General features: G+C 44.8%; 1 protein-coding gene across 1 annotated transcript in view; it reads right to left on the bottom strand.

Moving 5' to 3' along the window:
• Positions 1-3,869: 3,869 nt before the first annotated feature.
• The window catches only part of Dbt (dihydrolipoamide branched chain transacylase E2), a 28,152-nt gene continuing 14,017 nt past the window's right edge, over positions 3,870-18,004 (bottom strand). The window contains exons 5-11 of the mRNA XM_032897429.1: positions 17,220-17,341; positions 11,781-11,997; positions 11,273-11,439; positions 8,635-8,712; positions 7,458-7,649; positions 7,266-7,337; positions 3,870-5,708 (exon numbers count right to left, since the gene is read on the bottom strand). Of these exons, the coding sequence (XP_032753320.1) occupies positions 5,541-5,708; positions 7,266-7,337; positions 7,458-7,649; positions 8,635-8,712; positions 11,273-11,439; positions 11,781-11,997; positions 17,220-17,341 (1,016 nt within the window). The 3' untranslated portion in view covers positions 3,870-5,540. The remainder of the gene's footprint in view (positions 5,709-7,265; positions 7,338-7,457; positions 7,650-8,634; positions 8,713-11,272; positions 11,440-11,780; positions 11,998-17,219; positions 17,342-18,004) is intronic.

Raw genomic sequence — 18,004 nt, forward strand, 5'->3', positions numbered from 1 at the left:
ATTGGCTGGCCATTTTCAGTTCTATGGAAAAAATTAATCTTTCACAAGAAAATCAGTGTGGGTTATGTAATACTGTTTTCTGTTATTGGCCCAACTTTTGAGAAAATTTTATGCCCACTTTCAAAAAACAACTACTATATTTCTTTCCAAAAGCACTATGGAACTTTTCTACCTACTAAGAATTTTTTTTTAAAGATTTATTCATTTATTATATATAAGTACACTGTAGCTGTCTTCAGATACACCAGAAGAGGGCATCAGATCTCTTTACAGATGGTTCTGAGCCACCATGTGGTTGCTGGGATTTGAACTCAGGACCTCTGGAAGAGCAGTCGGTGCTCTTAACCGCTGAGCCATCTCTCCAGCCCAAAAATTTTATTCTTATATTCATCATCACAACCTTACAGTTGGTCTTACTATGCTCTAGGAATAACATTCTGCTGGAAATGAGACGCATTTCACTTGTCCTTTCGTTTTCTCTTCCTTTGCTTTCTTTAAAGATTTATTCATTTCATGAGTGTGAGTGTGTCACCTGCGTGTGTCTACAGTGCCCACGGACGTCAGAAGATGGCATCTGACTTCCTGAAACTGGAGTTACAGCTGGATACCTGCTTCCATTGCCAGAGCAACAGATATTCTTAACAGCTGAGCCATCTCTCCGGACCCTAGTTTTTATTATTTTACTTTTCAGGTGAGGGTCTTTCTGCATTGCTCTGGTTGGTCTGAAGCTCCAGAGCTCAAAGGATTCATTTCCCTCAGCCTCCGACACAGCCAGGACTGTGGGTGCAGGCCTGCAGGCCTGGCTCTTACGATCATGTATAATATACACAAAACATGTAAGAATGACACAGTCGGTGCTTTTAAAATGACGCCTTTGGGAGCTGGAGTGACGGCTCAGTGGTTGAGAGAGCACGCTGCCCTGCAGATACCATTCACGCAATGACGTTCCTGCAATTCCTTCTCATAGTCTTGGTCTTTCTGGACCTACCATATTTTAGACCTATTGTGGAAGTGTACTGAAGCAAACCTCAAGTTAAACAGTTTGCAGCCTGGTGTAACAGTACTCACTTGAGGGGATGGGTGATGGAGGCCACCCATGCTAACCGTTAGAAGGAGACCGCCTCAACCTCCCCAGTACCAGCGAACCCCCTTCCTACCTGTGCCCAGCTTCCCCCGTGTATAACCTGTTACTTGTTTTCTGATTATTTTCTTTTTAGTTGCTGTTAGTACCTAAATTCTTGATGTCCACTTGCTCTCGTTCCCTTTCTCCCCTCTCTTCTCAGCATCAGTGACAGCTGTTGCCCGTGCTTTGAGTTACAGCATTCCACACGGCACTACGTGAGCCTGATATAGAGGCCTCTTCATACCAGAGCTGTGTGCTCACGTCGTGCTTCAGCTGGCTTTTGTGGTTTTCTTTGGACTCTCTCCATTTTTTTTTTTATTAACTGGAGTATTTCTTATACCTTTCGAGTGTTATTCCCTTTCCCAGTTTCCGGGCAAACATCCCCCTAACCCCTCCCCCTCCCCTTCTAGATGGGTGTTCCCCTCCCCATCCTCCCCCCATTACCGCCCTCCCCCCAACAATCACGTTCACTGGGGGTTCAGTCTTGGCAGGACCAAGGGCTTACCCTTCCACTGGTGCTCTTACTAGGCTGTTCATTGCTACCTATGAGGTTGGAGCCCAGGGTCAGTTCATGTATAGTCTTTGGGTAGTGGCTTAGTCCCTGGAAGCTCTGGTTGCTTGGCGTTGTTGTTCATATGGGGTCTCGAGCCCCTTCAAGCTCTTCCAGTCCTTTCTCTGATTCCTTCAAGGGGGGTCCCATTCTCAGTTCAGTGGTTTGCTGCTGGCATTCGCCTATGTATTTGCTGTATTCTGGCTGTGTCTCTCAGGAGAGATCTACATCCGGTTCCTGTTGGCCTGCACTTCTTTGCTTCATCCATCTTGCCTAATTGAGTGGCTGAATATGTATGGGCCACATGTGGGGCAGGCTCTGAATGGGTGTTCTTTCTGCCTCTGTTTTAATCTTTGCTTCCCTATTCCCTGCCAAGGGTATTCTTGTTCCCCTTTTAAAGAAGGAGTGAAGCATTCGCATTTTGATCATCCGTCTTGAGTTTCATGTGTTCTGTGCATCTAGGGTAATTCAAGCATTTGGGCTAATAGCCACTTATCAATGAACTCTCTCCATTTTTATTTTATTTATTTATTTACTGACTAGGATTCCACAAAAGAAGTACACATGCAAAAAGATCTGCCAAGAACTTGACTGGAGGATTTTTAAGCCTCGGGGTAGAGTAGATCTTGATTTGGGGTCAGATGGTTTGTCAAGTAGGATTAGAGTTGAGTAAGGATGCAATGACCTAATCTTAGGTTTTCAAAAAGCATGCGTAGGGCTGGAGAGATGACTCAGAGGTTAGGAGCACTGACTCCTCCTCCAGAGGTCTTGAGTTCAAATCCCAGCAAACACATGGTGGCTCACAGCCACCTGTAATGAGATCCGATGCCTTCTTCTGGTGTGTCTGAAGACAGCTACAGTGTACTCATACATAGAATAAATAAATCTTTTAAAAAGCAAGTGTAGAAAAGGAACACAGCCTTCTGTTTGGGGTTGCTATAACAAAGCAGTTGAGACTGGGTAACTTTTTTTTTTAATTTTATTTATTTTATGTATGTGAGTACACTGCAGCTGTTTTCAGACACACAAGAAGAGGGCACCAGTTCTCGTTATAGATGGTTGTGAGCCACCATGTGGTTGCTGGGAATTGAACTCAGGACCTCTGGAAGAACAGCCAGTGCTCTTAACCACTGAGCCATCTCTCCAGCCCTCAAGACTGGGTAACTTTTAAAGAACAAAGATTTACTCCACAGTCTAAGAAGTCTGGGAAACTCAAGTGCCAGTGGCCACATATGGTGAGGGCCTCTCTGCTGCATCACAGCTTGGTGGAAGGCATCACAGGAGAGGAAGCAAACAGCTTCAAGTCCTACAACCTGTGCTAATCCATTCACAAAGGTGGTGCCTCATGACTTAAGCATCTGACCTACCAACGCTTTGCCTCCGGGATGACGTTACTAACGTGTCACAACGGGGTCAGAGGATGACAGACAGTAAACAATGGCAGAGAACCTTTTACCTCCAGTGAATTTTGTTCCCTGGATTGTTCTCAGACACGATTTCGTGCCACCTGCAACGAACATTTGCCTCAATTTATAAGCTGTGTTCATTCTCATTGGATGTCGAAACAGCTCTAGCACCCGACCTAGTCAAAGGCCATGCCCTCAGTGTGCCCTGAGTGGACTGACCTCGGCCGCTCTGTGCTTCCTCAGACAGAATCTACAGCATGTGCCAGGCAACTGTGTTCATATCGGTCTGTCCTGAGAGAGGTCTGGAAAAGGCTGCTCTATCAATATTTAGCATGCGTTTGCTAGTGTGTATTCACATGTTTTTTTAAACTCAAATCTTCCTTGGATCACTGCTTTGTTCTGTCTGTGTATAAAAGCACACTGAAGGGAAAGCTGTCTGCAGCATTCAACTGAAGTCCACCCGCTCTCTAATATCCTCAAATCCCAGATACTGCAGACAGATCTGCAGAGGGCAGCTAAAGCTGACACCAACACAGGCTTTTGGGGAGACACACTGACCCGCAACCACCACAGTAGGAACTGACTGTGTGGGCCCCTGAGATGGCTCATCAGGAAGAGGCTGCTGGTGAAGGAGAGAAGCAACTCCCATGGGTTATCCTTGGATCTTCATAGACTCCCTGTGGCATACATGCTCCCCCCCCACCAAACAGTAAATACACACACACACACACACACACACACACACACACACACACACACAGAGCGGTAACTACTATAAGGCACATAGAGGTATGATAATGTGGAACTGTTTATTGGCATATAAAGACATCCATAAGGATAAATTTTAAAAAATCAAATTGTAAAATAGTAGATACATTATTTCATTTTTATAAAGGAATACTTATATATGTATACAGACACATATATCATGTTAACAATGTTTAGATTATAGATAGCAGTGTGCTACTCTCCTTGCTATCTGTAGTTTCTCCTTCTTCCAACAAAGTCTCACTACATGACCTAACATGGCCTCCTGCCATGATCCTTCTTGCCTTTGCCTCCCTCCCAGGTATGGGGATTACAGGCCTACGGACACAATGCCTGTTCTGAATTGGTTTTCTTTTCTTAATTTTCTTTATGTGAAAACAATGGGTTTCATGATGTGAATTTCTAACCGAACAGTACTCACTAAATTTATAATATAATTCCATTTTGGGAAAAAATCAAGTAGGCATTAAAATGACCCGTTTTTCTTCTGCCACAAAACTTTCATTTAAATAAGTGATATTGTCATGATATATTTAATTAGATAATATTAGAAGAAAAAACCCCAAACCTAGATTTCAAAATACTGAATTTGATTTTATTTGATTTTTTTTTTAATACAGGGTCTCTCTATGTACCTCTGGCTGTCTGAGAACTTACTCGGTAGAGCAGGCTGGCCTCAAACTCACAGAGATCCACTTGCATTTGCTTCTCAAGTGCTGGGAATAAAGGTTTGCTCAGCCTTGAATTCGATTCATCCTGACGCTATCGGATTAAAGTAGCATTTCTGTATAAACTAATTGTGTGCCCATAATTTCCCATTTGACTCTTCTTATTTATGCTCCTACTGAGGGACGGGAGAACAGAACAGATTCCAAGTCCTTTTCTCATGTTTAGTTGAAGATCAATGAAATCAAAAGGCAATAAGTCGGTAAGTAGTAAGAGAAAAATAGCCAGTGATGCTATATTTATGGTATTTTACATCACAAAGTGAGTTTGCAAAGTCAAGTATTTCCCAGCAAGATGCCAAAGCATTTCTACAGCTCTAGAAGTCTATCCATTTTAAACATTTACTTTTATCAGCCTTTTTGGTGTAAACTATAATTAAGAGCAAATTATAACTTCCCCTTTTAACAAATCCTAATTTATAGCTATAAGACATTTATAGATGATAGTTTACACATAAGGCAAGAGTATATGTCTCATTAGCTGCAGAAATAAACAAAATTCCACTTATTTTATAGGGCAGTCACCTTGATTGTTGGGAAATGAAAACATATTTGTATATAAATTCCTTTCCCCGATTAAGTATAATTTAAAAGTTTCATTAAAAAAATCAGTCCACAAATTAAAAAGAGAGCAAGTGCAGCATCTGCACTGCTATTCACCATTGAGTGACATTATTAGTGACATTGAGTGATGTCGATTTTGTTTTGTTGCTTGTTTCAACTCACTGACCCAATGATCTCAGCACCATAGTGGGAAGCCCCCTCGTGACCTACACAGTGTGATACCCCAGGAGAACCATTACCCTCCGCTCCTTTTCAGCAGAAAGCCTAATACGTCTGTGCGTTAGAGCCCTACCAAGGCAGCACAAGCCACCTCTAATGCGACTGTAACAAGAGTTGGTGCTGGCTTAGCCGGGCCTGACATACTCTTTGGAAGTGCGAAAAGTTCAAGGATGTCTGGTTCGCCGTTATTTCAGATCCAGCAGCATGAACGCTGGGTTTTCTAAGTAGGATTTCCACAAGTTAGAGAACCGTGACATTGTGGCGCCGTCAATGACCCTGTGATCTGCTGACCAGCTCACATTCATTATCTGGGCTTTGTAAACATCCCCTTTCTGGTCAAATCGGGGAAGAGCCTAGAAATAATGGAGAACAAGAAGTAAACATGGGTAAACTTTCATCACTCACAGTGGAAGGAAGGTCTGACAACAATGGTATTCGGTTTAGAACACACCCCTCCCTGCTGACCAATGGGCGTCCGCCCGGGCTTCTGCAAGTGCTGCCTCCTATTGCCCCCAGCCTTGGGAGGTCATAGCCTAAGCTTTAATGTTTTCAAGGGATCTCCTGCCTCACGTATAATATTTACATTAAATTTCATCCAGAGTTCAAATAGTTAACAGTTATTAATCTCCGTGCGCTATGACTCTCTTACAGAAAAGAGAACTGAGACAAGGAAACTCTTGGACTCCTCACAGAAGGCAGCAAGGGCCCGATGGGGGTCTGATGACTGCGGCAGGAGGTGTGATCACTGCCACAGCAGGTGACAGACAACATGTCAGGAAAGGCAGGGTCTCTCCAGCTTAAAATGAAAACTCCAAGCCAGGCTGGGCTATTCTGAGAAACATACACGAGGGCTCTGGAAGTAGCGCATTGAGAGGGTTTTGCCCGGCATGTACCATCTTTGTATCAAGAAGCAAACGATAAAAAGCAAAATGCACATAGGAGTCATGGGAAGGGTGCAGCTTAGCAGCTAAGAACAGTTGCCGAGCCAGACTGAGGATTAGCCTTCAGATCCCAGCACCTACGCAGTAACCTGGGTGTGGCCCCACACACCTGTGACCCCAGCACGGGGCAGGAGGAGACAGAAGGCGGCTCAGGCTTGCTGGCTGCCAGCCTAGTCAAAAATCTCAAGCTCTAGGTTCAGCAAGAGATCATGGGTCAAAGGAATGGGTCACAGGTGCAGAGTGACAGAGGGGAACACCCACACGCTTTAGCCTCTGAGCACATGAGGGCATGGCGCACGTTCGTGCACGCACACACGCGCGCGCACGCGCACGCGCACACACACACACACACACACACACACACACACACACAAAGCAAAAAGCCTCAGCTATTAATAAATAAGAAATATACAAAATGTAAGTTCTAGCTTTTTAGATTTAATAGACAGGCCTGGTAAGATGGCTCAACAGATAATGGTGATTGCTGCCAGGCCACATTCATTACCTGAGTCTGAACCTTAGAAGCCACGTGGTAGAAGGATAACTGATTCCTTAATTGTCCTCTGACCTCTACATTACACACACACACACACACACACACACACACACACACACACACACACACACACACACACACAGAGTCATATCCCTATACTCCTATTCAAGAGTCCTAAAACATGGCCACAGATCTTTTTTTTTAAGCCATCTAGATTATTGTTCAAAGTAGAAGTGCCTTCCAAGAAATCAGCACCTTGCCAGGCATGGTAGGATAGACCTGTAGTCCCAGCAGGTGAATAGTGGGGCAGGAGGACCCAGAATCTGTGTAGCTGGAGCTGCACGGTGACCTCTGACCTAGTTCAAGAGAAGGAAGGAAGGGGTGTACTGAGCTAACCTTCACAAATGTCAACTACAAAGTGGGAGATAACCTTCAATCCAAGTCTCCTTCCTGCAGCTCCTCACTACACATACCTTAATGGCTCCCATGGCGCCAATGGCTACTTCAGGCGGCAATATCACTGGCTTGGCATAGGTTCCACCAATCTGAGAAGAATGAGAAAATTTAGTTTTCAGGGAATGCCTGATAGATTACACGTTGTATTTTACTGGAACATGGGATCGGAAATTAAAGTTACACTTCTAATTGTGCTGAGCATGACTTACTGATCCAATGTTGGATAGAGTGAATGTCCCTCCCGTGAGGTCTGTGGTACTGAGCTGACCCAAAGAGCCCAGTTTCTGGAGGCGGTTCAGTTCCGTGGCGATCTCAAATACAGAGCGCACCTGAACGTTCTTCACGTTGGGGACAATTAACCCCCGCTCGGTATCCATGGCTATCCCAATGTTGTGAGAGGCCTAGGAAATAAAGATTACTCAGTAGAACCTTTAACACATAAGCTAAGAAAAGAGAAACATAACAAAGAAAAGACAGACCCTGCTGCTCTCTAAAACAAAGGTACCAACTGCTTCGCCAATCTAGTGTAGGCTGCTGTAATCCGAATATTCAGGAGGCTGAGGAAGAGAGAGTGATGGCTTGAAGCCTGCTTGTGCCATATGGCAAGATCATATCTTAAAAAGCCAAAAGGCCAAAAAATAAAAGTCACTATTTTCACTAGAATGGAAGTAACTTGGAAGGAATGGTTTGGGGAGGACAGGGGAACGAGAGAGCAGTGGGTACAGGCGCTGGCTGCCCAATCTTTGGAGCGAGCTCCCGAATCAACTCACGGGCGCGTACCACATGCAGACACACATGCCCACCCACACGTACTTTTTAAGAATCGCACTCTTTCTTAAAAGTCCAGAAATTTAACCTTGAGAGGCGATTCTTTTGGGATGCTAAGTAGAGCGGGTAACTCTTCACTACTTCCCATTTTTTTTTTTTTTTTTTTTTTTTTTTTTCCGGAGCTGGGGACCCGAAACTTTAGGCAAGCACTCTACCACTGAGCTAAATCCCAACCCCTAATTACTTCCCATTTTTTATAGTGCCACTTATTTGTTTATTATTTTGGTTTTTCAAGGCAATGTTTCTCTGTGTAGCCCTGGCTATCCTGGAATTCTCTCAGGTTGGCTTTGAACTCACAAAGCTCCACCTGTCTCTGCCTCCTGAGGGCTGGGTACCGAGTGTGCTACCAGCGCACTATTTTAAATGGGAAATCAACAAGACTTTAAAACGGAAGACTGAACACTTGAACAAAATCAGTATTGAACAGTGAAAGCGAAGCCAGCAGACTGAACCTAAGTTAAATGCTTCTGCTATACCTTTCTTTCCTGTCTGAAAAGGGTCATTGTTTGAGTATCCTATCTTCTACTAAATCAAGGATTTCCAAAATGCATGGCCAACCTTGTAGGTGATGTTCTGGCAGTTTTCATCCACAGAGGCATTAAGGATAGGGAACTGCAGTAGTCCCAAAGACGCAGCCTGTCGAGGGAAAGATAATTCACCATGAACACTCTTGCCTCACATGGGCATGGAGGACTGGAAGTGACAGAAGGTAGACGAGTAGAGGGTAAGAAAACTCTAATTCATGGCCGCGTGTACCCAGCTTTCTCACTTCCAGAAACTCTGACCTCTAACAAAGGGGAAGCTCGACTGCCCTAACCATGGAAACCAACGATACAAAGGGCAGGTTGCTTGCAAACATGAAGGGCATTTTCAAAATAACCATGCAGGCTGTCTCAATTCCAAGTGATTTCCTCACCGTCATGTAGATTTAGGCTTTGATGGGAGACGAGCCAGTAGCTCAAAAATTATGCTCTGAATTCAAATACCGAAGGTGGGTGGGCTATTTCTCTGTGTAGAAGGAACACAGGACAAATGATTTTGAAGAGACCATTAGAGGCCATGTTCTATGTGTGCCCTGGGCCTGGTCAAGGGCAGAGCTGGCAGAGCCCACCTGCTGGCACTCATTTCTGTTTGCCCCCTTCCATCCATCTCTCCCCTGCTCTTTAAACTTCCTTTCTCTTCATATCGTTCTCTCCTGCTCATATGCTGATTTCTCTCATTGCAAAATGTCTCCCCAAGCCTAAATGTTCATAACATCCTTTGCTGTGCACCAGGATCTAACAAGGTTAACACACTGCACTTGATTGGCCACACCTTCTGTTAAATTTCAAAGATCAACTTACTGCATACATATATGATACTGTTGAAGAATAAAAAACTGAATAATAATTTTTAAAAATTAAAACAGCAAAATAAAGATGCTTAAGGTTGTTCTTAAAAGAATTCTCTCTCCCATGGCCCCTGTCTAATCCTGTTGACTTCTTGACTTTTGTTACATTAGATGTTACTCTGCTGGGTGGGGGTCCTGACATCGCACCCCCAAATCAAATCTTTTACGAAGAGAGGGTTTAGATAGAGATCTTTCACAGTGACTAGTTCAGTCACAACAGGCTGCAGTTATGGTGCCTCTTCACAGCAACAAAGAAACAGAATGAGAGACCTGACCTGGTGGGTATTTCAGGTAAAACTGTATAATCCAGCAACTATGTGTATAGTTCAATGTGATTAAAAGGGGGTAGTTTTGAGGAGACTGGAGAGGTAGTTAGCAGAGACTTGTGTGCCACACCAGAGACTTGGGAAACCATCCTAAAGGCACTGAAGGGAAACTGTTGAAAGAATTGGGGTGTGTGTGTGTGTGTGTGTGTGTGTGTGTGTGTGTGTGTGTGTGTGTGTGATATAATTTGAGTGAAGATGGTTTGTCCTGGCAGACTGTGAAGAAAGTGCAGTAGGAGCCTTGCTGAATGAGAGGCCAGAGCAGGAGCAGAGCAGACCAGAACATGGCTTTCCCATTTGTTAATGTCCATGAGAAGACTCTCGACCTCTCTGAGGCCTATTTTCTTCTGAGGAAATTGGAGGATGGGCCATCTATGTCTGCAATGCTGAGAGCTGAGGGTAGCTGTTGGAGCATGCGTCCCAAGCCTGGCACACAGCGGCTGCTTTGCAGTGGTGTTAATGAGAATCACCCTGCCAGCAAATGGTCCCAGCGCCAGTTCTGGGAACACGCTCAGAGACCTCCTCATGAATGTACTGAGTGCACGGAAATAAATGCCCACCGTGATGTGTAGCCCGTCATGTCTCCTCTCAGCTCCAATCAGAACTTTCCTCTGCCCCTTTGAGGCCTTCCTCAACTGTTAGCACAGTTTTCTTTCTAGCTTGAGGAGGGGAGACGGCTCTGTGCATAGGAAGGAGCACGTGCTGCTCCTAGAGAGAACCCGAATTGAATGACTCACAACTGCCTGTTAACTTTGGCTCCAGGAGATCTCTGACTGACACCATCTTTTAGCCTCTGTGGGCCCTTACAAGAACACACCTACACACACACACACACACACACACACACACACACACACACACACACTCACTTAAAAAACAAACAGCCAGGCATTGTGTGGTACACGCCTTTAATGCCGACTCTTGGGAGGCAGAGGCAGGTTGAGCTCTGAGTTTGAAAGCTGTTTATATCGTAAGTTCCAGGCCAGCCAGGGATGCACAGTGAAGCTCTGCCCCCAAAACAAACAAACGAAAGAATCCCAGGCTGGTGAGATGGTCAGTGAGTTGAGTGAGGCACTCTTCCTCCAAGCCTGACAACCTGAGTTCAATCCCCGGGACTCACGAGGTAGAAGGAGAAAGCAGACTCCTGCCAGTTGTCCTATGGAGTGCACTCGAGCAGCACACAAACACACAAGTGTACACTCCTGCACACGCATGCACGCACATGCACACACTAAGTAAATAGATTAAATATAACTTAAACATAAAATAACTCTTCAAAAAGAGGCAAGCAGATAAAAGTACAACAGACTTCAATTGTATAAATTCCTGTGAAACAAAGAGAAGGTGGGTTTGGACCTTTCTTTCTAAGTCTGAAATATGGCATAAAGTAGTATTTTAACGCCAACCTTCTAACCTGCTGCATCTTTACAAAACACAGCGGCCCCCTCCCTCTGGGGCCATGTTTGGGGTGAGTGAAACTCACCTTTAAGAAGAACGGCATGAAGGAGAGTTTGATCCCACGAGCCAAAGCAACAGGTTTCAATTCTTCTCGAAGCTTAACCAGTTCAGTAAGGTCAACCTCATCACAGTACCCAAAGTGAGGAATCTTCAGGGCTGCGGACATGGTCTTGACCATTGCTTTTTGGAAGCCTAGAAGAAACGCAATTGTTTTATATAAATCTGATAATATTTTTCAGTACAAAATGGAAAAGCTATACCATTGCCTTATTATAATTTCACGATGAATTTGCAATTGTCTGCTAGTGAGAACTGAAAGCTAGGTATGGTGGTCTGTGCCTTGAATCCCAGTGTTGGGGAGGCAGAGGCAGGAAGATCTCTGACTAGGAAGCCAGCCTGGTCTACATATCAAGTAGTTGGGCGACATGGTGAGACCCAGGCTCCAAAGACAAGCAACGACGTCCTACGGTGAACATGCATCTCCCGAGGTAATTCCCCAAGCTGTCATCACGGCTTCACACGGCTACCCGTACCTGTCACAGGCTCTGTTCGGTCTTTGCCCAGGAATACTGGAGGCTTTGATACCGGCGTGGGAAAGGGCCTGTCTCTGGGCTGTGGTGGCAGTGGTGTGATTTCCGATTTCGGTGAGGGAGGCAGTATGGCTCCTGTCTGCTTTTCCAAAAAGTTGAGAATGTCTTCTTTAAGTATTCTGCCATCTTTTCCTGAGCCAACAACTTCACTCAGCTTAATCTAAAGCAAAACATGTTTTAATGTTAAAGATAAAGCTACCATTGACGTTTAAATGTGGAGCAGAAAAGCCAGGCGGTGATGGTGTACGCTCAGTCCCAGCACTCAGGAGACAGAGGCAGGCAGATCTCTGAGTTCCGGGCCAGCCTGGTCTACAGAGTGACTCCAGGACAGCCAAGGCTACACAGGGAAACCCTGCTTCAAAAAAACAAAAGAAAAAAAAAATAAAGAAGTGGAATTATTTAAAGGTAAAATTTTTCTTAGTAACTTCGTTTGAGGAACATTTTCATCATTTAAGAGACAACACTAAGTCCATAGAGACAGCGTCGGGGCAAGTGAGAGCTGGACGGCACTGGGCGACTCTGTGCCTCACGGAGGAAAATCAACCAAACATGGGCAAAGGCGATGCTAAGAAGCTGAGAGGCAAAATGCCCTCATATGCATTCTTTACGCAACCCTGCCAGGAAAAGCATAAGCAGCACACCGGATGCTTCTGTCAACTTCTCAGAGTTCTCCAAGAAGTGCTCAGAGCGGTGGAAGACCATGTCTGCTAAAGAAAAGGGGAAGCGAAGGCTGACAAGGCTGGTCATGAAAGAGAAATAAAACCTACAACCCCAAAAGGGGAGACCAAAAAGAAGTTCAAGGACCCCAATGCACCCAAGAGGCCTCCTTCGGTCTCTTCTTGTTCTGTTGTGACTATCACCCAAAATCAAAGGCGAGCATCCTGGCTTATCCATTGGTGATGTTGCAAAGAAACTAGGAGAGATGTGGAACAACACTGACACGGACACAAGCAGCCCTATGAGAAGAAGGTGCCAAGCTGAAGAAGTACGAGAAGGATATTGCTGCCTACAGGGCTAAAGGAAAACCTGATGCAGTGGGAAAAGGAAGGTGGTTGAGGCTGAAAAGAGCAAGAAAAAGAAGGAAGAGGAAGATGATGAGGAGGATGAGGAAGAGGAAGAAAAGGAAGAAGATGAATAAGTTGGTTCTAGAACAGCTTTTTTCTTGTCTATAAAGCATTCAACCCCCCTGTATATAACTCACTCCTTTTAAAGAAAAGATTGAAATATAAGGCTGTGTAGGATTTGTTTTTAAACTGTACAGTCTTTTTTTGTATAGTTAACACACTACTGAGTGTGTCTTAGCTAGCCCTGTCCTGGTGGTATTTTCAATCCCACTAACCTTGCCTGGTACAGTCTGGGTGGTGTAAACTGGCATGGAAATTAAAGCAGGTTCTCGTTGGTACACACACAAAATTAGTTATATATGGGGACAGTGGTCTAATTTTTGTTTTGTTTTTCTTTTGTTTTATTTTTTTTCCATCTTCAGTTGTCTCTGACGTAGCTTATATGAAGATAATTATTGTTCTGTTAACTGAATACCACTCTGTAATTGCAAAAAAACAATGTGGCTATTTTGTTGACATTCTGAATGCTTCTAAATAAATATAATTTTTTTATTAGTTAAAAAAAAAGAAAGGAAGGAAGGAAGGAAGAAAGAAATGAGCTTCAGGTCAGCCAGAACATGACAAATACAGAGGCAAATTTGCCTGCAGCCAACCACTGAACTGAGAACAGGGTCTCCTGTGGAGAGAGTTAGACAAAGGACTGAAGGAGCTGAAGGGGTTCGCAAATCCAGAGGAAGAGGAACGACAATACCAAGCAACCAAACCCCCGAAAGCTCCCAGGGACTAAATCACCATCCCAAGAGTACACAGGGATGGACCAATGGCTCCAGTCGCATATGTAGCACAGGATGGCCTTGTCGGGCATCAGTTGGAGGAGAGGCCCTTGGTCCTGTCAAGGCTCGATGCCCCAGTGTAGGGTAATGCCAGGGCAGGGAGGCAGGAGGGGTTGGGTGGATAGGGAACATCCTGATGGCGGGTTTCTGGAGGGGAAACCAGGAAAGGGGATATTATTTGAAATGTAAATTAAAAAATCCAATAAAAGAAAAAAAACCCCAAATAATTAACAATAAAGATAAATTTGAAAAAAAGAAAAGAAACAAGCCTCAGGACCTGTGTGCAAGCTGTTGTTACTTTTATACACACTTTTTCATTTGTCCATTTAAATCTCCAAATCTCTAAATTCCCCCATAAGTCTTTGTCACTTTGTTTGTTTGTTTCTTTCTTTTTTTTAAAGACAGGTCTCTCCAAATAGTCCTGGCTGGTCTGGAACTTATAGTGTAGCTCAGGATGGATGGTCTTGAACTCACAGAGACCCACCTGCCTCTGCCTCCTGAGTGATGGAATTAAAGGCATGGGCCACCATGCTCTTCTCTCTCATATTTTTTTAAATAAGGTTTTATTTCTCTGTTCTGTGTGTCTTGCCTGTATGTATATCTGTGTGCCATGAGTGTTCCTGGTGCCCAAGGAGGCCAAGATAGAGTTCCGCCTACCCTAGGACAGTTACAGCCGGCTGTTGGCTGCCATGTCGGTTTTGTGCATCAACTCGGCATCCTCTGGAGGAGAGCAGGAGATCTTTACCATTGAGTCATCTCTCTGACGGTCTTCTCATACAATTCTTACTGCTTACTAGTGAAACTCACTGTTCTGTATAATTAATATGTTGATTTTTAAAAGCTATGAATGGGATAGGTTGCTGTGCTGGCTGTTTCTGTGTCAGCGTGACAGAAGCTGGTGTCAGTACAGAGGAAGAGCCTCCCTCGAGGAGATGCCATAGAGGGTCTGTGCCTGGGCTTAGGGGATTTATCATGCTATGCTCCGCTGATGTCTCTGTGAAGTAGATCTGGGCTGGGGGACTGTGGACAACACGAACTAGGAGGGGAAACTGGTAGGGATGGATTGAATGAGTGAAGTAAATTAAAAAACAAACAGAAAACCAAAAAAAAAATTAGGAATTTTACATAAATAAAAGCCAGAGAAGCCAGGCATGATAACCCAGGTTTATATTCCTACCACTTAGGAAGCAGAGGCAGGAGGATTGTGAATTTAAGGCCAGACTGGGCTACAGTAGCAAGTGCCAGGTGAGCCTGAGATACAAAGCCTCTATTGAAAGCTTCCCCACTAAAATGGGCTAGGGGTGTAAATCAGTTTGTGGCCCACCTGCCCTTGAGCACACAATGCAGAACATCATGGAGTGAGTTGTCCTCTGAACAGTGTTCTCCCCACAAGCAGAACTGTCCTAATGTTTTCACACTTGGGTTATACATGTGCACAACACAAACTTTTGGGTTTTCTTTTTCTGCCATGGTAACAACTACTTTTTCCAGAAACTCTCTGCATCACTGAGCTGAGTGGGAAGAACTCGGCTGTGTAAACAGAACTCCCCTCAATCTCCCAGGTTTGCTATTTACTTTGGGTTTGGACAAGTTAACACACCTCCCTGTCCTCTCACCAGCAAAACAGTGGGAATTCAAACACCCTGAAGGGCTGTTGTTAGATAGAGAGAGATACAGTGTCCGGGGCCTGGCACACAGGTGCTTGAGATAATGAATGGCACGGCTGGTGAGTGGCACCATGGTCCTGAGGTGACAGTCTCTGGTAAACTCTGGCATCACTGTACTGTCAGCTGTGTAACTTTTCCACAGAGGGTTTCACAGTAGCTCCTTATCTGTGAGGTGGAGACATCTAAATTCCCATCAGCGTCAGGAAGCCACGTCACCTGACCTCTTATCCACCACAGTCACAAGTCACAGCATAGGCTACAGTTTGGATCTGGAACGTCCCCCAAGGTCTCTGTTCAAGGCTGGTGCTCAGCAGAGTATGGTGGGGATTGCCTATAATTCCAGCACTCCGAAGACTGAGGTAGAAGATTATGAGGATAGCCTGGGCTATGTAGTAACTTTGAGACCAGCTTGAACCACATTATGAGAGCCTATCTTTAAAAAATTAAAAGCATACATATGTAAAAATAAAAAATAAATGAAATAAAGGACTGATTTAATTTGGGGGAGTTAGGACAAAGTGGAGACTTTGAGATGGAGCCTATGGGGAGATTTTCCAGTTATTCCAGTGTGTCATCAAAAGGGATTGTGGGTGATCTTTTCAGTTCCTGGCTCTGAGGAGAGTAAGCTTCCTACTCTGTAGCCTCCTACCATGGTGTGCTGCACTACCACACACCTAAAACAAGGGGGCTGATTGGTCATGAACTGAAAATAGGAAGCTAGCAGACAGACCAACTATTTCTTCTTTAGAAGGTGGCTTATTTGGGGGTATTTTGTTGGAGGTATGGAAAGTTGAGTAACACAGATGGACAAAGACGGTACAAACCTCCCGTCTCAGTACAGTGTATTTGGTAGTTTTGTTACCATGCCCATTTCTGCCCCATTCTTAGTCTTCCCTTTGCTATCCTCTCCTTCCCTTCACAGACTTTTGCTTCTTTAAGAAATTAATTACAGGCGTCCAAATTCTTAAGTCGTGCCTCTAGCTGACCAAAACTAAAATACTAGTATGCAGATGTTTGCTTGTTTGATGTGTTCTTGTGTGTATGTGTTCATGTGAGTATGGATACACATTCACACGTGAGCCTGTGCACACGGAGCTCAGAGGCTAACCTAACGTCTGGTGTCATTTCTCAAGAGCTTATTTTTTGAGACAGGGTCTCTCGCTAAATCTGAAGTTTGCCAACTGAGACCAGACTGGTTAGCGAGTGAGCCCTAGGGATGCTCTAACTCTGTGTCCTGAATGCTGGAATTACACATGTGCACTACCACGCCAGGCTTCTTGTGTGAGAGCTGGGGTCATACGCATGTCCTCTGCTCTGTGCAGTAAGCAGGTATTTAGAAATACTGAAGGAACGTTTGCTACTGCTACTGCTACTGGGCTCTGGGAAAGGAAAAAGACACCACATCATTCAATTCCTATGAAGTGCTAAGCTCACATTGTCTTGCTAGTTCTTCCTGGTGTTTTCTATAAGATTTACTTTTATGGGCGTGATTGAGTGTGTGAACTTATGTCACACATGTGTGAAGTGTTTTTAGGTGCCAGACGAGGGTATCAGATACAGTAGGGCAGGAGTTGACGGTAGTGGGTGTGAACCACCCACCGTGGTATGGGGAACAGAACCCGGGCCCTCTAGGGGCAGCAAATACTTTTCACAGTCTAGCCATCTCTGCCCCTCCCAAGTGCTTCTGTGCTGTGATTACTGTACAACTGGAACCGCTTTCATTAATTCCAGCTTAAACCATTTCACAGAGAGCTTTTTTTTTTTTTCAGAAATACAAATGTATATTTTCTAAGTTGTCTCAATTTTAGGAAGACTTACATTGTTTTCCATTGCCAGCCGACGAACTGCAGGCGTTGCTAGTGTTTTCTGGCCTTTTATCTCTTGGTGAGTGTGCTCATCATGGGCTACAGCAGGAGTTTCAACCACATCTTCTTCTGAATCTGGAAGCAAGATTAGACAACTTCAGTCAGAAACATCTCTTCCAAGGCTTAGTGGCAGGGATGGCCTAACGGTTCTGTTAGAAAAGTGCTTGTCATGCAGGCATTGGACCTGGGTCTGGCTCCTCAGCACCCTGTAAACGACAGGTGTTGCAGTGTGTGTCAGTGACCCCCGCACCAAGGGGGGAGTCGGGGGAAACAAACCTATCTGGAGCTCATTGCCCAGTGAGCAGGACTGAACCGATGAGCTCCAGGTTCAGTGAGACACAGGCCCTCAAATAAGGTAGGAAGTGATTGAGGAAGACATCGGTGTCAACCTCCACACGCATGCTCACACATACACATGAGCAAGTCCACACACACACACACACACACACACACACACACACACACACACACACACACACACACACTCTGGGAAACAGGGCAACACTGAGAAGTGCCATGGAACTTTTAAGGTCGGGGCTGAGTGAGGTGTCCTTAGGTTATCACAGGTGTGCTCTCTCTCCTGCAAGCCTGGGGCTCTCCCTCCTCTCTTGGTTCTCAGAGGTGACTCCTGCTCCTACACAAAATCCTGCTGTGATGTGTCACCCCTGGCCATCTGCACAGCGGCCGAGCGGGAAGAGTCCAGACGTGAACCAATTATCCTACTATATTAGATGTAAC

Source organism: Rattus rattus, chromosome 3 (genome assembly GCF_011064425.1).
Source record: "Rattus rattus isolate New Zealand chromosome 3, Rrattus_CSIRO_v1, whole genome shotgun sequence".
NCBI lineage: Eukaryota > Metazoa > Chordata > Mammalia > Rodentia > Muridae > Rattus > Rattus rattus.